The 19,722-nt window shown below is 40.9% G+C and overlaps 1 protein-coding gene across 1 annotated transcript in view; it reads left to right on the top strand.

The window, feature by feature from the left end:
• Positions 1 to 19,722, top strand: part of LOC136678440 (low-density lipoprotein receptor-related protein 1B-like) — a 219,109-nt gene that overhangs the window by 159,513 nt on the left and 39,874 nt on the right. Inside the window, exons 50-65 of the mRNA XM_066656491.1 lie at positions 379 to 501; positions 2,755 to 2,874; positions 4,126 to 4,254; positions 4,862 to 4,984; positions 5,112 to 5,252; positions 6,349 to 6,536; positions 9,721 to 9,904; positions 10,275 to 10,360; positions 11,493 to 11,615; positions 13,617 to 13,798; positions 15,082 to 15,281; positions 15,741 to 15,929; positions 16,824 to 16,972; positions 17,654 to 17,747; positions 18,030 to 18,146; positions 18,771 to 18,890. Coding sequence (XP_066512588.1) covers positions 379 to 501; positions 2,755 to 2,874; positions 4,126 to 4,254; positions 4,862 to 4,984; positions 5,112 to 5,252; positions 6,349 to 6,536; positions 9,721 to 9,904; positions 10,275 to 10,360; positions 11,493 to 11,615; positions 13,617 to 13,798; positions 15,082 to 15,281; positions 15,741 to 15,929; positions 16,824 to 16,972; positions 17,654 to 17,747; positions 18,030 to 18,146; positions 18,771 to 18,890 — 2,268 coding nt within the window. The remainder of the gene's footprint in view (positions 1 to 378; positions 502 to 2,754; positions 2,875 to 4,125; positions 4,255 to 4,861; positions 4,985 to 5,111; positions 5,253 to 6,348; positions 6,537 to 9,720; positions 9,905 to 10,274; positions 10,361 to 11,492; positions 11,616 to 13,616; positions 13,799 to 15,081; positions 15,282 to 15,740; positions 15,930 to 16,823; positions 16,973 to 17,653; positions 17,748 to 18,029; positions 18,147 to 18,770; positions 18,891 to 19,722) is intronic.

Here is a 19,722-nt window from a genome sequence, read left to right as displayed (position 1 = left end):
AGCGCTGAGAACGACCCCTTCTGCTCTGTGGTGGGTTAGGTGGGAAAGGGGTTAACAAAGTATGCAGAGCAACAAAATGCATCTATATTGTTGGTGTAGCTGACAAAATGGAAAATGATTTCAGAAATGATCTCCATAGAAAAACATGAAGTGAAATGGAGAATTCTCTCTCTCGCACGTTCTATCTTCCTATCTATCTATTGCCTTGGGGAGATAATAAAAAATGAGTCACTCTGCACAAGCAGTTATTATGACACACACACACACACACAGTTCCTCAGATGTCCCTGAAGTGTCCTTGTTTGACCTTTTAAATGTCTCTGATCTCAGACCTGTCTCAGATTGCCCCTGCTTTTTTTCCCTGCTGACCCCTCTCAGCCTCTGAAGGTCAGAAGTGTTCAGACGGTTATGTTCCCTGTCCGAGTGGTCACTGTATCTCCGCTCGGTGGCTGTGTGATGGACAGAGAGACTGCGAGGACGGAGCGGATGAACTGCAGTGTGGTAAGCTGTGATCGCTGTGTTTTATTTTCTTTTACTTGCTGAATCCGTATTAACACTTCTTCTGCGGGCAGCACAGTGGCTCACACCCTGCTCCAGGGTCCTGGGGTCGTGGGTTCAATTCCCACCTCGGGTCACTGTCTCTGAGGAGTTTGGTGTGTTCTCCCAGTGTCTGTGTGGGTTTCATATGGGACATGTTGGACGAACTCTGTCAAAGTGTCTATAGGTGTGAGTGAGTGCCCTGTGATGGACTGGCACCCTGTCTAAGGTGTGTTCCTGCCCCGCACTCAGTGATTCCAGGCGGGCTTTGGACAGACGGTTACAGAAGACTGAATCAAACCAGCCTTTTAGAATAGAACACAAGACGTTTTATCATTTCTAATAATCTCCAAATTTCACCCTTCAGAGTCCACCCTGAAATATAGGAAAACATCAGCTTACAGAAGTTAAGAAAATGTCAGAGGAAACCAAGTAAAACTAGAGTTCAGAAACAGATAAAAAGCTACAGAAAAGATTGGAACCCATAACGGGCGCACAGTACCTAGAGTCTCTCACCAAAACGGTTCCCATCAGATAAACAGCACTTACAGCATTCATCTTTGAGAGAAGAGAAAATCAATCAGCTCTGAACAAACCCACAGCTCTTTGTGTTCATCCTTCCACTGTCAGAAGAACAACATCTCAGCAATATGGCTCTGAAAGGATGTAACGGGGGAGAGAAACCCACACAGAGAAAAGGAAAATAAACACAAAATAAAGCATCTGTGCACTCTCCAATACAGAGCCTGGGACTCCGTGGCACAGACAGAGTTTGGGGTTAAATTCAACTTCTAAGACCGATATATAGGATGTGGCTGCAGATTTGTTTGGGAAAATATAAAGAGAGCCTCTTGAAAAGAATGGAAGCTGTGATAAAGAGGCTGAGTGTGGGAACAGGAAACACTGAAAATGTGAGACTGAATTTGATAATTGGTGTTTTACGTGGTGAGGTTAATAGTACATTGATTTATTTTTTGCTAAAGCTCTACTCAAGCTGTACACGTAGCCACAGGATAGTGCCCAGTGGGTGTTCTGAGGGAGATTGTTGGTTTGTGTCTCACATTGATCACTTTTTCACACAGCTGCCACTAAGAACATTAAAAATAATGAGTTTCAATATGTCTTCTGTCTGAGATATTGCTGCTGGAGACACAGGTGTGTGATATCAAACAGCTGAGGTAGCGTAGGGGTTATGGGAAATGCAGTTTCTGGGGAGGGGAATGGATTTTTTCTTTTTCGCTTCTTAAGGTAACATTAGGTAAGATTGTGAACTCCCCCTACAGTTGCAGAGTGTAATTCACTTATATAACACTGTCCTGAAATCAAGGAGGTGGTTCCCCACCCCCCACACCCCCAAAGTTACATGGTGCAGTTTCTGCAGTGTTGAGCTCAGAGCAGCAATCAGCATCACAGTGATTTTGAAGCTTTAATTTTAAGACAAAATTAATGTCTGTCCATTAATCTTTCTTTCTTTCTTTCTTTCTTTCTTTCTTTTGTTCTTTCTTTCGTTCTTTCTTTAAATGAAGTGCATTTTCTGTGCCTAGAAAATGTATTTCTCCTTTTCTCTCTCTCTCTCTCTCTCTCTGTGACCTTGCCCTGTGTGTGTGTGTGTGTCTGTATCCTAAAATCAATAGTTGGTTTAGGGAGTAAACACTCACACAGGCTCATTTTTGCTGATCAAGGCACACTTGCCCTGTGTGTGTGTGTGTGTGTGTGTGTGTGTGTGTGTGTGTGTGTGTGAATAATAAGGGTTTTACTGATATAAAGCCAGTTTATGAATCCAGGGGAGCTGAGTTTAGTATTCATAGCTTTTCACTTCTCTTTTCTTATTTGGTCTCAGGGTCTATATATTTCAGCTCAGATGTAATGGTACAGAATGTTTGTGTATTGGGGGAGATTGCAGCCTGGGGACATCATGGTGTGTGAGTTTGTGAGCTGGGACAGTTCTTGCAACCACCACTTGAACTGCTGGATTATTCTCTCTATTATCTTTTGTCAGAATGCTGATCCTTGACCCGACCCTTGCTCATAAAGGACTAAGACTTTCCCGGAAGCTGGGTTTATTCCCAAGCTTCAGTTCATCACCCGGTTAAGATGGTTTTGGAGCATTTTACAATGCACAATGCTAACCACTAAAAGTGGTTTAGTTTTACAAATCTCTCTCTCTCTCTCTCTCTCTCTCTCTCTCTCTCTCTCTCTCTCGCTTGCTCCCTCCAGATTCGTCTTGTTTGTGGGGCCAGTTCTCCTGCTCTGGTGGCCGGTGCATCTCTCAGCGATGGGTGTGTGATGGAGAGGAAGACTGTGAGAATGGAGCTGATGAGAACCCCGAGATCTGCAGTAAATCTTTTATCTTTTACTATTTACTTCCCCCCTCTCTCTCTCTCTCTCTCTCTCTCTCTCTCTCTCTCTCTCTCTCTCTCTCTCTCTCTCTCTCTCTCTCTCTCTCTCTCTCTCTCTCTCTCTCTCAGTGGAAATTGGTGTGATTTCCCCAAGTGGAAGGAGATCAATCAACATGAAAGAAAGCAGCAGAAAAAGTGTTTAGTGTCTCAGAGGCAAATTATTTCATGGCCGCTATGGATTTATAACCCCACACAGACACACACACACACACACACACACACACACACACACACACACACACACACAAAGAGAAAGAGAGAGTGAGAGGCAGACAGCAGAAGGTCAAACTCAAACAGCTTTTTAAACAAGTTTACTAAAACTGATAGATTAAGGGGGGGATGGAGGAAGAGAGGGAAAGAGAGTGAGGAAAGTAGTGAACGAGTGAATAAGTCGAGGAGAGAGTTGAGGACGGAGGGACTAAGGGAGAGAGTGAATAAAGGAAGGAGTGAGGGAGTGTAAAGGAGGATGGGGAGGGAGGAAAGGGGGGAGGTGAGTAGTTGAGACAGTGAGGGAAGGAGTGAGTGAATGACAAAAGGGGGGAGGGAAGACAGGAGTGAATGTATGTGGAGTATGTGGGGGAGGGAGGGACTAAGTGAGAAAGTGTGAGTGAGTGAGTGAGTGAGTGAGTGAGTGAGTGAGTAAGGAAAACAATGAATGAGAGGGATGAAGGCAGATAGTGTGTAAGTGAGAGTGAGGAAAGGAGTGAATGAGTGGAACAAGGAGCGAGGGAATCGGCAGTCGTGACTGAGGGGATGCGAGACAAGGAATGAACGAGGGAGTGAGGGAAGGGAAGGAGTGGGTGAGGGAGTGACTGTATGAAATGTGAGGGAGTGCAGAATACATGAGGGATTGAAGGAAGATGTGAAGGAGGGGATGAAAGAGTTACTATGGCACTAAATGAGTGAAAATGAGAGGAAGGAAAGATGGGAAGGAGTGAAACTGTGAAGAGAGAGTAAATATGTGGGGCATTGAGGCATAGAAAGACAAGGAGTGAAATACAGAGCAAGTGAGTGAGGTGGCAAAGGAATGATGGAGGGATGAAAGAAGAAATATTGTGATGGAGAAGGAAGCTGACTGAGAAAGAGAATAAATGAAATTGTAATCTCTCTCTCTCTCTCTTTCTCTCTCTCTCTCTCTCTCTCTCTCTCTCTCTCTCTCTCTCTCTCTCTCTCTCTCTCTCTCTCTCAGGTTCAGTATCATGTGCTGTGAGTTTCTTTAAGTGTGTGGGGTCGTATGCGTGTGTATCCCAGCGGTGGTTGTGCGATGGAGAGAGAGACTGTCCCGACGGCAGTGATGAACTAGAAGCAGCCGGCTGTGGTAACACAATATAAACAGAAAAAAAAAAAAAATAAATTGAAAGTGACCCTCTGAGCAGCTGCACATGAGCCTGCGATCACCAGGCTTTATGCCGAACGTGTGCCTGAGGGGTAGAAATGACCCAAGCACTGGGTATTTTTTAGTCTCTTTAATTCAGTAAGTATTTCTACTCTTCTATGAAGGCTTTAGGCTGGATGTTGGGACATAGTTGTGAGGATTTGATGGCAACCACAAGAGCATTAGTGAGACCAGGTGATGAGTTTATGTGCACTGTTGTAAGTAATATTGAATAGAGCTCCATCACCCCACTGCTCCACATCCCAATGCTGGGGGACTTTATACTCCTCTGGTGGACTCTTTGCATTGGGCATGGAGGCTCCAGAGGGTCCCGTTTCTTTTCATCTTTTTATAGAGATTATACAATGGGTACCTGAATTCACTCATTATTCTCTGAATATGTAAATCTCCTCATTTAATTACACACTGAATGTATTAATATTAATAAAATATATGAGGAATAAGATGAAACAAGGCTTTAATTTGAAAACTAATCTGTAACTCTCTCTCTCTCTCTCTCTCTCTCTCTCTCTCTCTCTCTCTCTCTCAGCTGCTAATCACACGTGTTCAGAGGGTTCTTTCCGCTGTGGTAATAAGCTGTGTGTTCCTCAGCGTTTTGTTTGTGATCACGATGATGACTGTGGAGACGGTTCTGATGAATCTCCTGAGTGCGGTCAGTGCTTTTCCTGTCTTTACCTTTTCTCTATTTTTCTTTTTTTTTCCCAAATGCATTTCAGCTGGTCAACACGTGTCTCTCTCTCTCTCTCTTTCTCACTCTCTCTCTCTCATTTTCTCTCTAGAGTACCGTATGTGTTCAGACACTGAGTTTCGCTGTGCAGATGGGCGGTGTTTACCCAGCGCCCAATGGGAGTGTGACGGTTTCACAGACTGTCTCGACCAATCAGACGAGCTGCCGCTGAACCCCAAGTGCTCCGCCGCAGGCAAGGCCTCTCACCTGTTTGACTGACAGGTCCCGGCACCCCATAGCCTTCTGGGATTTGTAGTAACACCTGTCTCTCTCTGCGGAGGTTCAGCTCCTCACTGTTTTTTCACCACAGTTTTGTTTTTCTCTGTAATTTCTGCTTTGACGGCAAGAAACAGAGCCGACTGCTGTTTCTTTCTGTGAGGGAGTGTTTGTGTGTGTGTGTGTGTGTGTGTGTGGATATGTGTAGGTTTGCCAAAGCTGGTTAGCCTCACAGCTTCAGGTTTCCTTTCATCTAATTCTCTCGCGCATATTTCAGCCGGCAGATACAAGTACCCTTTCCTCAGCATTTAAAATATTCATTTACAATATCCTCACTTCCAACAAAGTAAGGACAGAAAGTTTGACCTGCTTTAAATTGAAGACATTTAATCTATGACTGTTACGAATTTTGATGTTTTGTAAAAGTATTATCAAATTTGATGCCTTTTTAAACATTCCAGAGATGCCTGGGCAGCAGCATGTTTAATACTGCATTACAATCACCTTTCTTTTTAACAACACTTAGTTTTCAACACTGAACGCTCATCTTAAATTTTTGGTTATTGATATCCTTCCTCTATACTCGTCTTCTGCAAGGGTATGTTTTATTTGATGCTTTATAATTTCCACACTTCTTAAATGGCTTCATGTTGAAATAATGATGGATGTCACTGAAAAAGACGTCACCTAGAAGGCATCATATACCGCTTCAAAATGTGTTTTTGTATTTTGTAGTTTGTAATTATACATTCACACAGACAGATTATGGATTTCTTCTTTGATCCAGAGAATGCAACGTCCCTTTATTTTTCATAAACCATCTGGAAGTTTGACTCATCAGACACCAGTACAGATTTCCACTGAGCAGCAGTCAGATGAGCTTAGGTCCAGAGAAGTCAAATGCCTTTTGACTCTGCTGATAATTTGCTTTCACTGTGCACAGTACATTTTTAACTTTCATTTGTGAATCAACACTCCACATACTTTACATAATATTAACATTATAATATCATAGGAATTGTCATGTTTAGTGTCTAAGTCTGATCTCTTGTGTCTGTGTGTGTGTGTTTTAGAAAGTTTGTGCAATGGTTCGGTTTTCATGTGTGCCAATGGCCGCTGCGTGCCATTAGGCAGCGTCTGTGATCGCCGTGACGACTGTGGAGACCAATCAGATGAGCGGAACTGTGGAGTTAACGAGTGTTTAAACCGACGAATCAGCGGGTGCTCTCAGGACTGCACTGATCTGCCTGTGGGATACAAGGTCCTTTATTTAGTTATTATTAAGATCTTAATACAGTTATTGTTTAGTTTTTCATTCAGCTTTATTTCAGTCATGCTCCTTCCATAGATCATTTCTATTTATCGTTGTATTTTGTTTTTTATCAATGCCCTATTTCTCTATAACTGTTGATTTACTTAAATTATTATTCATACTTTCATTCAGCCATTACCAATACCTTCATGCATTATTTGTTAATGCCACCATTAGCTTGTTTTGCATGCTTTGTTATTTCAGATTGTTTTCAGTGTTTAGATATCATGGGGGGAACCACTAGTCTTCATGTGTTACCACAGATCTTCCCCTTTTACACTGAATAACTCAAACTCAAGACTGGAGAAACAGGAGGATAGGTTTAGTTGATTCATAGCTTATGTTGTTATCTGTTGATTGTCTTACAAATTCTTCTTCTGATATTGTTGTGTTTGCGCTATTGTGAGAATATAAATGCGAATTTACCTTATTATTGTAATTATGTTGATTAGTACTGAATGTATAGGATACTTAAACTTGGTTTTCGTATGTTGCTGTGTTGAAGTGTGTAAAGTGATTTTAGTTTGATGCCGTTTTCTAATGCAGTTGTTTTTAAGTTGTTTTGAGTGTGTGTAGTGGATTAAGTTGGTTACTGTGGAATTATGTTGCGTTGTTTTGAGTGTGTGGAGCAGTTTTAATGGCTTGGTTAGAGCTGGTTGTTGCTGTAGATTGATGCTGTTGACAGATGCTGCAGTTTTAACTGCACCATGGTCAGGAGAAGCATCATTATCCGCCAGAATATGGACAGCAGAGTGATAAAAATTTACATTTCCTCACCTGGATATGGACAGCAACACATAAAAACTCTCGCAGTGACAATCCCACACTTCTTTACACGCCACACACTCAAACTGTCAGGTGAGGATTTAAATCACAGGACCAGCTCATCAGCTTTCACACATTTTTGGTCCAGTTCAAGGTGACTTAACCAGACTGTGATGGATCTGATGCTGTTTGCCCTATGGGTTTTTAAAAAAAAGTAGTTATTTTACCAGAAAGCAAATTAAAGTAATTCAAATAATATATTTTTAATTGTTACTTTTCTTTCCTTCTTTCATGTGAGGGACTCATTCAGAGACTACAGAGGTATTTGATCATTTGTGTATTATGATTTCACTTATATAATCATAAATATATAAATAAATTTATAAAATTATATATATATAAATATATATATAAAATAAATAAATATAATCACTTTCATAAGTAACAGTGGAGAAAAGAACTGATTGCTCCTTTAGTTGCAAGGTAATAGTTATGTAAACATTAAAAAACATTTCATAATTTATGACCGGTTTAGGTATGTGTAAACCAAACCCAGACTCTACAGAGTAAAAGTGAGAGTGAGAGAGAGAGAGAGAGAGAGAGAGAGAGATGGATGTGGCTTTGTCTGTGAATAGCAAACTGGCTGACAGCTAGGAGATACACACACACACACACAGGCAGAGTGTATGATTGGACAAAGACTGGCAGGTAGGACAGGCCACTTTGGCACGTGTCATTGTGGAAACGGCAGCTCTGTGACACCTCGACTTTCAGACACTTTCAGAGAGCCAAGGACACAGCGATGTCACCAGGATGAATTTCACCTCGTTCCTCTCTGTCTCTATCACAGATACAAACTTCCACGGCTCCACAGCAACATATTCCACTTTGTTATTTTATACAAAATATTTAAATACTGTTCTATAAAACTGAATACATTTCCACACATTTATTTATTTATAGTTACACTTATAGTAGTAACGCCTTTCTAGACACCTGAGGACTCTCTACAGTGCAGTGCATAGAACGCCATTCCATTTAACTGCCAATCAATGCACATGCACACACAGTGGCAAGACATGGCACACACAGTGGCGATCAATGCAACTAGTGGTGTAACTGATCACAAAATTATGTTTGAATCAGATCACAGTTTTTGAGTCACAGGTCGGATGTGTTTTTATGTTGTTGTTGTTGTTTTGGGATCATAACCCCAAGCTGAGAACTTGGGGAACCTCATTCACCTTCACACACATCACATACACAGTGAAAGGGGTGGGGCCATGCAAACATACCAGCTTCCCCAAATCCAAATTTGGCTTCCACCCAAAATCCATGGCAGATGCTACAGTATTCTACTGCTTGGTTTGTGTTATTGAACTTTATTTAGACACAGTCTGTTTGTGAATTAGCGATTGAGTGGAGTGATTGCTCCGTTTCATTTTCTTTTATTATGTTACACATTCAAATAGTGGAGCTCATCATCCATATCAGACTCCCTCACCTCACACAGTTAGGACTCTCCACCGACATGCCACACTCTCCACGCACCAGAGTAATGCAGCTCCATATGTTCTGCGGATGTTTCCTCACCATTTGCTGCTCTCCATTCTGTTTTGTGTGCTTTAAATCAGTCTAATGTGTTTATGAAGCACCAATGTCTGTAAATGGGTAAAAAACAAAGTGTCTCAGTCCAGTATGCTACGCATCCTCTCTCTGCTCATGCAAATAAAAGAGCATTATGTTGGTTTTAGACAATGAAGTGACCTCCAAACTTTGAAAAGCAAGAACTGAGATGATGGGTAATGGGTAAACAGACCGAAAGTGCTACAAAACTAAATAACTTGAGTTACAAATGAGATTTTGTGGTAATTCAAACAATAAATAAAAATTTACAGACAAGTATAACTTCAGCCACATACAAGCAATGGTCATTTTTCCTCAAAAAAATACTACTCCACATTAAAAGTCACAGAACTTCTGAATGTAAACAAACCAGAGAACAGAGTTTCCCCACAATCGTAGATGTTCCGTTTGAGGAGTTATTACTGTATAAAGTAAAAGCAGCAATAAAACTATTCTATTCTGTTATGGTTAAACTTAAGTGATTAATTCACTGTTCACGTGTGCCCCGATCTGTGGTGGGTTCTCCGTACAGATCACAGATTATCTGTCATACATTACATCACTAATGCATCCATGAAAGCATTAGTGAGGTTATTTGTTACACTGTTCCACAGCCCAATTTTTTTTATCATTCCCAGCCTTATATAAAGCCAACAGCCTCTCCTAGCCCATCCTGCCTTATATATGAATGGCTACTGCACTGTTTATAATATCTGACTTAATTTCTTATTTTGGGCTTCAGTGTACCTGTTGGCCAGGTTTCCGCCTGAAATCAGATGGCCGGACGTGTGTGGACGTGGACGAGTGTGTGGAGACTTTCCCTTGCAGCCAGAAGTGTGTGAATACATATGGCTCCTACAAATGTCTGTGTATGGACGGATACCAGAGAGTGGATGCTGTCCCTCACAGCTGCAGAGCTGTTACAGGTAGACAATCACCTCGTGGGCATAAAGTTGCAAATGATTGTGAGTTTAATCCCCACTGATGCCACAGCTATTCGTAATCAGGACTCAGTGTTTCCTCCCCTCCCCCCAGCCATCATTTAGCACAGTGCTAGCCAACATAGGGACATTTAGTATTCTCCTTTAGGCATGTTGAGCTGTTGCAACACTCCTAGTACTCCTAGTACTATTACTTGTAGCATACTCCTCCATGTGTTTTAAGCTGATGTAAAAGGATTTGGAATTAGTGTTCTCCTCCAAGTGTGTTGATCTGATGTAACACCCTCCAACTTTGGTAAATGTTCTTTGGATCCTTGTTAAATGCATGTGTTTTTGTTTTTTTTCTTATGCCCAGTGGAGGAGCCATTTCTGATCCTGGCTGACCATCACGAGATCAGAAAAATGAGCTTGGACGGGTCAAACTACACTCTCTTAAAACAGGTTCTAAAACTTCTTCATGGAATATTAAGAAAACACTCACTCTGTCTTTCATCAGTGTTAAAAACAGATGGGAGTCGTTGATCAAAGTGCAGCGCCATTACAGGGGGTCCCTTGTAACTTTCCATATCCCACTTTAATAAAAGATTCCAGCATATGGAGTTCTTCTGCACTGGTATCAGAGAGACGCTGATGATAGCAGCATTAAGAACCTCCTCCATCAAATGTGGCTTTACATTTAAAACCTGATTCACATTACAATGATACATAATAATTTAACTGGCCTCTTTATGAGAAACATCCCCTACTTCTTTCAGTGAGCTGAGGTAGAATGGATTCTAATTCTAGATGTTTCTAATAAACTGGCAAGTGAGTGGAAGTAGAACAGGGGTAAAGTGACTAATTGATGTTTAATTTTCACATTTTGAACAGCTCCAATTGATGTTTTCCAGTAAAGTGCATGTTTCAAAATGATATTGAAAAGGAATAGTAATGTTTTAATTAAACTTTAACTGGTCGACTGGACATGATGCTTCTTGCAGAGGCAGAGGATCACTACAGGAACTTTAACACACTTGAATAAAAGGCTTATTAACTCAGAGTTCTGCTGAAAAACTGAACTGCTGAATCTTTAAGAGCCATTTTAAAAATCCCTGCTAGCACTGTCTCCTGCTTCAGTAAGCTGGATCCACAGCAGGCACTAAAGTAGCTGAAAATGGAAATTAAATAAAGAGCATGAGATTTTGTGGAATTTAGTTTTTATATATTAAGTGTCTTCTTTTTGAGAGAGGATCTAAAACTATAAAAGTGATGAATGTAAAAGAAAGCAATTGAGCTGATGTGACAGTGTTAGTGTAGTTAGTTTTCTCCTGCGAAAGTGTTTAGTGATAGAACAGAATTATTTGATATTTTCCTCTTGCAAACATGTAGGAGAAGATGTTTATTGTTCTCCTGCAAGTATATTTATCTGATTACTAGAATCAGCAGTTAGTGTTCTCCTACAAGCGTGTTGAGCTCCTGGAAAAGCAGGGCAATTAAATAATCAACAGATATGAATTTTAAATGGGTAATTTGGTCTTTTTTTAATCTCTTTCTCTCTCTCTCTCTCTCTCTTTCTCTCTCTCTCTCTCTGCAGGGTCTCAATAATGTTCTCTCTCTAGATTTTGACTACAGGAAGGAGTTGATATTCTGGATTGATACAAGCCGGCCAACTGGACGAAGGATAAACAGAATGAGGCTCAATGGGAGTGATCTTAAGGTGTGTACAGTAGAATAAGTCACATACAGGCACCCTACAGTTCCCCTCCTGGAGTGTGGGAGTGTTGAAACATAGGAAACTCTGTGATGGACTGGCTCCCTGTGCAAAGTGTTTTCCTGCTTTGCACTTAATGATTTGCATAATGTCCAGACCCACTGTGAACAGGATGGTGAAATATTTTACTCTCTCTCTCATTTGTGCAAATGTTGCTATGTAAATAAATATTATTATTTTATTTATTTATGGTAAATTTATTAATAATACCATAAAGTTATTTACAACAGTAATATTTTATGTTTATAAATTCTTCATTTAAAAAGTATAAATCAGATATCAGTGGTACGGTGGCTCAGAAGGTAGTGTCGCAGTCACACAGCTCCAGAGACTTGGAGGTTGTGGGTTTGAGTCCCACTCCAGGTGACTGACTATGAAGAGTTTGGTGTGTTCTCCCTGTGTCCGCATGGGTTTCCCCCGGGTGCTCCGGTTTCCTCCCATGGTCCAAAAGTACATGTGGGTAGGTGGATTGGTGACTCAAAAGTGTCCATAGTTGTGAGTGTGTGAGTGAATGCGTGGGTGTGTGCCACCCTGCAAAGGACTGTTCCCGCCTTGCACCCAATGATTCCAGGTGGGCTCCTGGTCCATTCATCATTCAAATTTTCACACTATGTGAAAGACAGCTGGTGTGTTCAAATGATGATCCACAAAATGGAGATACAGGTTTGAATTGGACAGCTACAATATATTATTTGGTCCACATCTACACACCTCCTTTATTAACATCTACATGGTCCAAACTAATGTGAGTGTGTGATAATAAATAAAAAAATTGCTGGTTAATTGCTGCTGTAGGGTTCCCCTGATTTGTTGAAACTTGGCTCGAATTCTCCACTTCAGAGCTCAGAGAGAGCTGCTTTCTCTTAACTGCAGAAGTAGGGGGAGAGGAAGGGCCCAAACAGCTCAAAGATAAAATGATGAAAAGATGTGGTTTTGGGCTCCAGGTGGGAGCACATAGCTTACCATTTATTTATTTAGAAACATTTATAAAGAGTAAATCAGGTTTTAAAGCTTACATTGAGGGATTGTGGGGATTTTCGTTTTGTAGGTTGTGATAATTAGTGAGGTTTTTTTTAAAGGTTTTAAGCTCATTTACATAATGTCGGCTGAAAGAGGCCAGAACATGGCTGTTTTCTTGGGTTTTTTTTTCTTCTGTAAAATTACCATTGCACAACGTGTTCCTGGTTTACACACTGCTTTATTCCCGCTTTGTTTGTTTCCTGCCCTCTAACCCTTGTTAATTTACTTCACCAATTATCATATTAATGCTCTGTGGGCGAGGAACCCATACACAAGCCCTGTTTGTCGGTGGGTTTGTTTGTTTGTTTTCAGGGAAATAAACAGATTAACATTATTTAGGAGTGGAGAAAGAGTCGTCTGCTTTAAATACAAGATGACACATTCCTCATCCCTCTTTTATAAATCTCATAAATCTCTGAATATTCATTAACAACATGCCGTCCTAGAACAGACTGTTTTTAAATGTGTACTTTGTGAATTGGTTGGCTGTTTTTTGCTGTCCTCAGTGCTGCCTTAAAGCCTTTGGACCCTTATTACTGTCATTAAAAATGCCATTAAAGACATAAGAACCACATAAATCTAGATCGGTATGTCCTGAATCCAGCAGTGTGTACAACAAAGCAAGTGATGGGAGGATAAAGAAGGATTTTTTAATTTTTCTCATGACGTCCAACTCTCAATAAATTCCTGACTGAACCAGTTTATGCTCCATAAACAGGGCCTCTCAGACTGGGCATCCTTGTTTATAATAGCTTTGGTACAGAAACTCTGACACATCCAGGTAATTAGGTGTCAGTATAAGTACTGTTTCATAATGCGAAGCATAATCACTAGAAAAATGGCTTATTTCTCCTTTAATATTTGTTCAAACCTTCACCAAACCAGTTTTTCATATACCAGTGGGTTCTAATTGTGTTCTTGTGTCAGGTGGTCCACAGAACCTCTGTTCCGAGTTCTCTGGCAGTGGACTGGATTGGCAAGAACCTTTACTGGAGCGACTCTGAGAGGAAAACTGTGGAGGTTGCCAAAGCTAATGGCCTTTACCCCACTGTTCTGCTCCACTCAGGCCTCAGGAATCCTTCATCACTTGCTCTGGACCCCAGTATTGGGTAGAGCACTCATACATCTTCACTATATGCTCAGATAATTTTGCACTTAAATATTTTTTGGACACACATGTTCAATTATACAGACTAAAGCCCTAATTGGATGGGGTTGATTTTATGTGGGGAGCTGGGGTAATGTCATTTTACCATAGGATATAAGTAATATTTATTGTGGATTCTCACTGGATGGCTACTCAATTTGCCCCTGTCGTCACACAGTGAATCAGACACGGCAGAGCTACTGGACTTTTTAGACTGTCACTACTGTTTTCAGAACAGACCTCCCACCCAAAATATTCTCCTCTCAATGTCCTTATCTTGTTGTCCCTCATAACAGATCATGGACAAGAAGATGGCAAAATACAATTCTTACAAATCCTTCACACACTTATTACAACTAATATTATAAACCATTCAATGGTAATTTAATTAGCAAGACACACATTCAAACCGTGTGTAGGCTGCTGTTGTGCACAAAACTGCCAGAAGTTGAATCCTCTGAGTGATCCTTTAGGCTGTTTTGTAGATTGGAGCATGGTGTGTTGTTCAGAAACTGAGCTTATCCTCGTACTTGAAATGTATATTTAATCATTAATTGCCTCCTCCAGCTCCTCTATTCTTGAGAAAGCCCACAAAAGTAATCCTTTTCCCTGGGATACGACGGAATATTCCCCCTCATGTCAATTTGCACAGGGCTAAAATAACATGGGTTTATTTTTACGGCTCATTTTACAATAGGTTAAAGGCTCAGGAATCTTTCCTGAAATGGGGCCATGGACATACACATTACCCCATGTCCACAGGTAAAATCAATCTTGTCCGAATAGGGCTTTAGTTCATATAGACTCTAAATAAAAGCATTGCCAATAGAATGGTACACACTGCAACAGCTGTATATGAGCACAATGGCAAATGTGAAAAATCCACCAGAAGCTTTGGGCTCATGGAGTGATAGAGGTCCATTCAATACTTTTGGAATGAGTTGGGATCTAGAACTAATCATCTAAAATCAGTAGTGTTTATTTGTTTCAACGTCTGGTGTAAAGTCTCCCCAGAAGGAGAGGCTGTTACTGCAGCAAGGAGGATCAATACCATTCATTCCAGAAGAAATGTTGGACAAACGTTTGCTTTATGTAGTACCTTCAGATATTGCCCATTTATTGTATTTGATGAAATTCAATATATATATATATATATATATATATATATATATATATATATATATATATTTTTTTTTTTTATATATCTGAAGGAGATTTACTGAAGTGTGTTCTTATGTTGTGTAGTTATGTTTTCTGGATTGACTGCTGTGAGTATCCTCACATTGGACGAGTGGGAATGGATGGCAGTAAACCTCAGGTCATCATAGACTCTGAAATCCAATCTCCATCAGCCCTCACCATAGACTTCATCAACCAGAGAATCTACTGGGCCGACGGAAACCATGTACTCTTGTCTAATATGGACGGAACACACAGATACAGAGGTGAGAGATGGAGATTGAGTGAAAAAAATAAAGAATGTAAGAAAAGGATCTGCTTAATGTTTAAAACTGGGTGAGAGACTGGCCTTATTTGTCATTAAGATAGAGATTTAGGAAGAGTGAGAGATAAAGAGATAGACCAAGAGAGGGGGCGAGGGCAGTACCGAGGTGGGGGGGGCTTCTAAAGGTTAAACCTGCCTCATTTATCACTGGTGTAGAGATATAGGGAAAAAGGCAGAAAGGGAGATTGCAAGAGTAAGGAACATATCAGAGAGAGAGTGAAAGAGTTTTGAACACAAAAGAGATGGACGTCCAAGGGTTAAAACAGCCCTCTTTAGAGAGCAGATAGAAGAGGGTAAAGGAGAGAGATTAAAGGAAGGTAAAGTGCCACAAAGAGAAAGAATGAGGGAGAAATGAGAAAGGAGATTGAAATAAACACTCTATTTTCTTGTTTGGTTGTAGTGCCTATTGAGGAATTGGGTGGAGTCATGAGTCTGAGTCTGTTTGAGGATTTCTTATACTGGAGCGATGAGAAAACCAAGACTCTGAGCCGTGCTCACAAATTGTCCGGCTCACAGCGGTCCGAGCTTCTGAGCTCCTGGCAAACAGTCCGGGATATTAAAGTGCACCACCCGCTGCGGCAGCTGGACGGTAAGCCCACTCTTGCTTGTTTGTTTGTTTGTTGGTTTGTTTGTTTGTTTACTTATTTTTTGGTCAGGGATTTGTTCAGATCAAATCAGATGGCCCTCTAAATGCTCAGAAGAGTTGCTGTGTGATCACAGTGACTCATCACACGTGTGCTGTATACATTTCACTAACAACTCAGAAAACAATGACGTACAAGCTCCGCCCACCGACAATTTATTGCTGGTGGTGGTGGTGGTGGGGAGGGGGGGCAAGCTCTAGAGATTGTTAACAAGAATCATAGTCAAGCTAATAAGATGAGTTGTAGAGCACAAGAAACATAAAATAATGTGAGCTGGTACAGAGGGCTTTCAGTAGATTTCCATACAATTGCCACATTGGAAATATATAATATGCTTTAAATGTAGCTATTATAAGTTGTGTGCTACATTTACATGAAATGGGATTCTAGCTAACTTTCAACAAAGCTCATCCATCTTCATAACATCAACTTTGAAACGAGCCCATTTGCAGACTTAGTGTGACAGTGATTGGAGCTGTTGTTTGTGAAATTTTGAGCATGTATTGAGCTGCTAGAGAGCAATGAGGGCTAAAATAGAACTGATTATAACTCCTTGTAACTGGAGAAAATATACTCCTGAAATTAATCATTGTGATCACAATTGTGATGGATGGAGTCGTGTTCAGTGTATGTTCCTGCCTTGAGTCCAATGATTCTGGGTAGGCTCTGGTCAGGGAAGGAGCAATTACAGAAGATGAATAAATGATTGAATTAATATGTAAAATGTAGTTCTTTGGAGGTGCTATAGTTAAATTATCTTTTAACTTAGGTTCTATAAATCTCACTCTTTTTAAAACTTTTGTGGGTGGAGTTATTTTCTGATTTTGTGTTGTCATCAGTTCCCAAACACCAGTGCCAGGTGACAAATGGAGGGTGCAGTCACCTGTGCCTGCTGTCTCCAGGTGGAGGGTACAGATGTGCATGCCCAACCCACTTTTATCTGGCCAATGACAACAAGACCTGCCTCTCTAACTGCACTGCCAGCCAGGTACCTGCACCAAACACTGCAGTGTAAAGGAGGAATCATTTATTTGCTCCAGTGATTCTTCTTCAATTTATAAAACACCAAGTGGCCTGGATGTATCAAAGATATTGCTAAACATATTCTACACCTTTAGAAAAACTGTAACTCTGGTACTTACTTGTGTCACTGTGGTGTTACCCCCAAATGTACATATTTAGTGCCTTTAGTTGGGTTACATAGTTGTACCATATTCTGTAATAATTGTAGATGTGTATTTTTTTTTATTTTAGACAGATCTGTAATGAAAGATTATTCACCTCTGCTTTTGGAAAAATAATGTAATGTACCTTTAAGTACTGCAACTGTAATTAAACCACTGTTGTACATTTAAAGGTACATTTACACAGTTTGTACCTTCAGTTATTTTTTCTGAGAGCGTATGAAGCAGAATGTCTTTTTCTAATGTGAGCAGCACTTTATAGAAAAAAGTTAAATAATAAACATCTAAGTTTTTGGTGGAAAAATGACTGCTATTTTAAATCAGTTACACTTCATTTAATAATACAGTGACATTTATTAGTTATAACACATGTATATGTGTTATTTTCACATTTGAACAGCTTACTTTAATGATTTTATTAGCTAGTCCCATTGAAAATGTGTGTGTGTGTGTGTGTGTGTGTGTGTGTGTGTGTGTGTGTGTAGTTCCGTTGTGGGACAGACGAGTGTATTCCTTTCTGGTGGAAGTGCGACACAGTTGATGACTGCGGAGATGGTTCGGATGAACCAGCTGACTGTCGTGAGTAACACCACTATGACACTGAACATGACCTTCACTGTATGTCCAAACGTTTATAGACAACATGCTTTATAATGAGTGCACTCTGTTACTGTAAATTATAAACCTACTCAGTTCATATCTACATAGAAGAGGAAATGAAAAATGGTGAGATGAAAATGTACCACTGCACATCAGCTTAAAAGTCCAAGAGCCTCTCAGAGTCGTGCTTTAGCCTCAGAAATGTTCTCCTTCTCAGTATTGTCCTTTTCTGTTTCACTCTCTCTCGCTTTCTTTATGTAGCGGAGTTTAAATGTCAGCCAGGTCGGTTCCAGTGTCGGACGGGTCTCTGTGCTCTACCGCCGTTTATCTGTGATGGAGAGAATGACTGCGGGGATAATTCAGACGAGGCCAACTGCGGTAAGGTTGGAGTGTTCAGTGGAGGGACCAAGACAGAGAAATAAAGGAATGCAGAGAGAATGAAAACCTTAAAATTTTTCTGTATTTGAGAATACATATTAGTGTTATACACTGGGCCTGGTTTTTGAGTCATATAATTCATTCATTCATTCATTATCTGTAACCGCTTATCCAATTCAGGGTCGCGGTGGGTCCAGAGCCTACCTGGAATCATTGGGCGCAAGGCAGGGAAATACACCCTGGAGGGGGCGTCAGTCCTTCACAGGGCAACACAAACACACACACATTCACTCACACACTCACACCTACGGACACTTTGGAGTCACCAATCCACCTACCAACGTGTGTTTTTGGACTGTGGGAGGAAACCGGAGCACCCGGAGGAAGCCCACGCGGACACAGGGAGAACATGCCAACTCCTCACAGACAGACTGTGACACTACCTGCTGCGCCACCGTGCCGCCCTAGTCATATAATATATATCATAAATTATGATATGCTGGCTTTAGAGAAATAAACCTTTTTTTTTTCATAAGAACGTTTCATATGAATCTCTCTCTCTCTCTCTCTCTCTCTCTCTCTCTCTCTCTCTCTCTCTCTCTCTCTCTACCTTTGTCTCTGTAGAGTCCTACATCTGTCTGTCGGGTCATTTTAAATGTAGTCGAGCTCACCGGTGTATCCCAGGGAACCTGCGGTGTAATGGCCAGGATGACTGCGGTGATGGAGAGGATGAACATGACTGCCGTAAGAGCCTACAATTCCTTTATCTCCAGAATCCAAGTTTGAAGAGATACAGAATTCAAATCAAGGGCTTTAGCTTATGCAAATAAATCACGGAACAACCCAAGGCTGTGGTTTTCCAGTAAACTCCCACTGTTAGCCACACCACAGGATGATGTTTTTCACCAGCAAAGAGAAACACACTCCTGCGTAATGCGCTGGATTTCAGTGTTGGATGAGCAAGTTTCCATAAAACTCAGTGGCAGGGGTTGTCTTTCTCTGGCCTTGGACACTGCCCTGTTTTGAATATGAGAATGTCTTTTAATGTCGAGAAGCGCACTTGATTCTTGATAAGTTACATGTACTTTTTTATTTTATAATATATTTTAATGGATTTAATGGGAAATATTTTGCTATATGCACTGGGGGGTCTAGGAGAGTTAAATCCAGTGCTGAATTTTAGCCTTCAAAGATTTAGCATTTCAAGAGTGGGGAAAAAGTAAGAAACTAAGAGTCTTTGTACCAATCAGTGTCATGGGTTCTGTCTCAGAAAGAAGCACAGAATCCTCCGTTTGAAACCACAGCAGGAGGCTAATCTTCCTTGCTAGCCTCCTGAGGGAGAGACCGAGATAAAAAAAGGAGACTGAGAGGGACAGACGGACTAGTGCCTAAGAGATTCAGTGGCAGTGAACAGTTTTAGCTTAGTGAGTGGTAATTGCAGAGCGGAGGTAACTGAAGTTCGCCTCTAGTTGAGATTAGCCAAGTAGGGGTGGGATTTAACAGTGCTAATCTGGATGTCGACTGCAGAGACACACGAAGGGATCTCATGGCCAGACATTTGGCAGTTGGTGACAAT

The sequence above is a fragment of the Hoplias malabaricus genome, chromosome Y (assembly GCF_029633855.1).
Source record: "Hoplias malabaricus isolate fHopMal1 chromosome Y, fHopMal1.hap1, whole genome shotgun sequence".
Taxonomy (NCBI): Eukaryota; Metazoa; Chordata; class Actinopteri; order Characiformes; family Erythrinidae; genus Hoplias; species Hoplias malabaricus.
The sequence above is the reverse complement of the archived record's forward strand: the minus strand, read 5'-3'. Positions and strand labels throughout refer to the sequence as shown.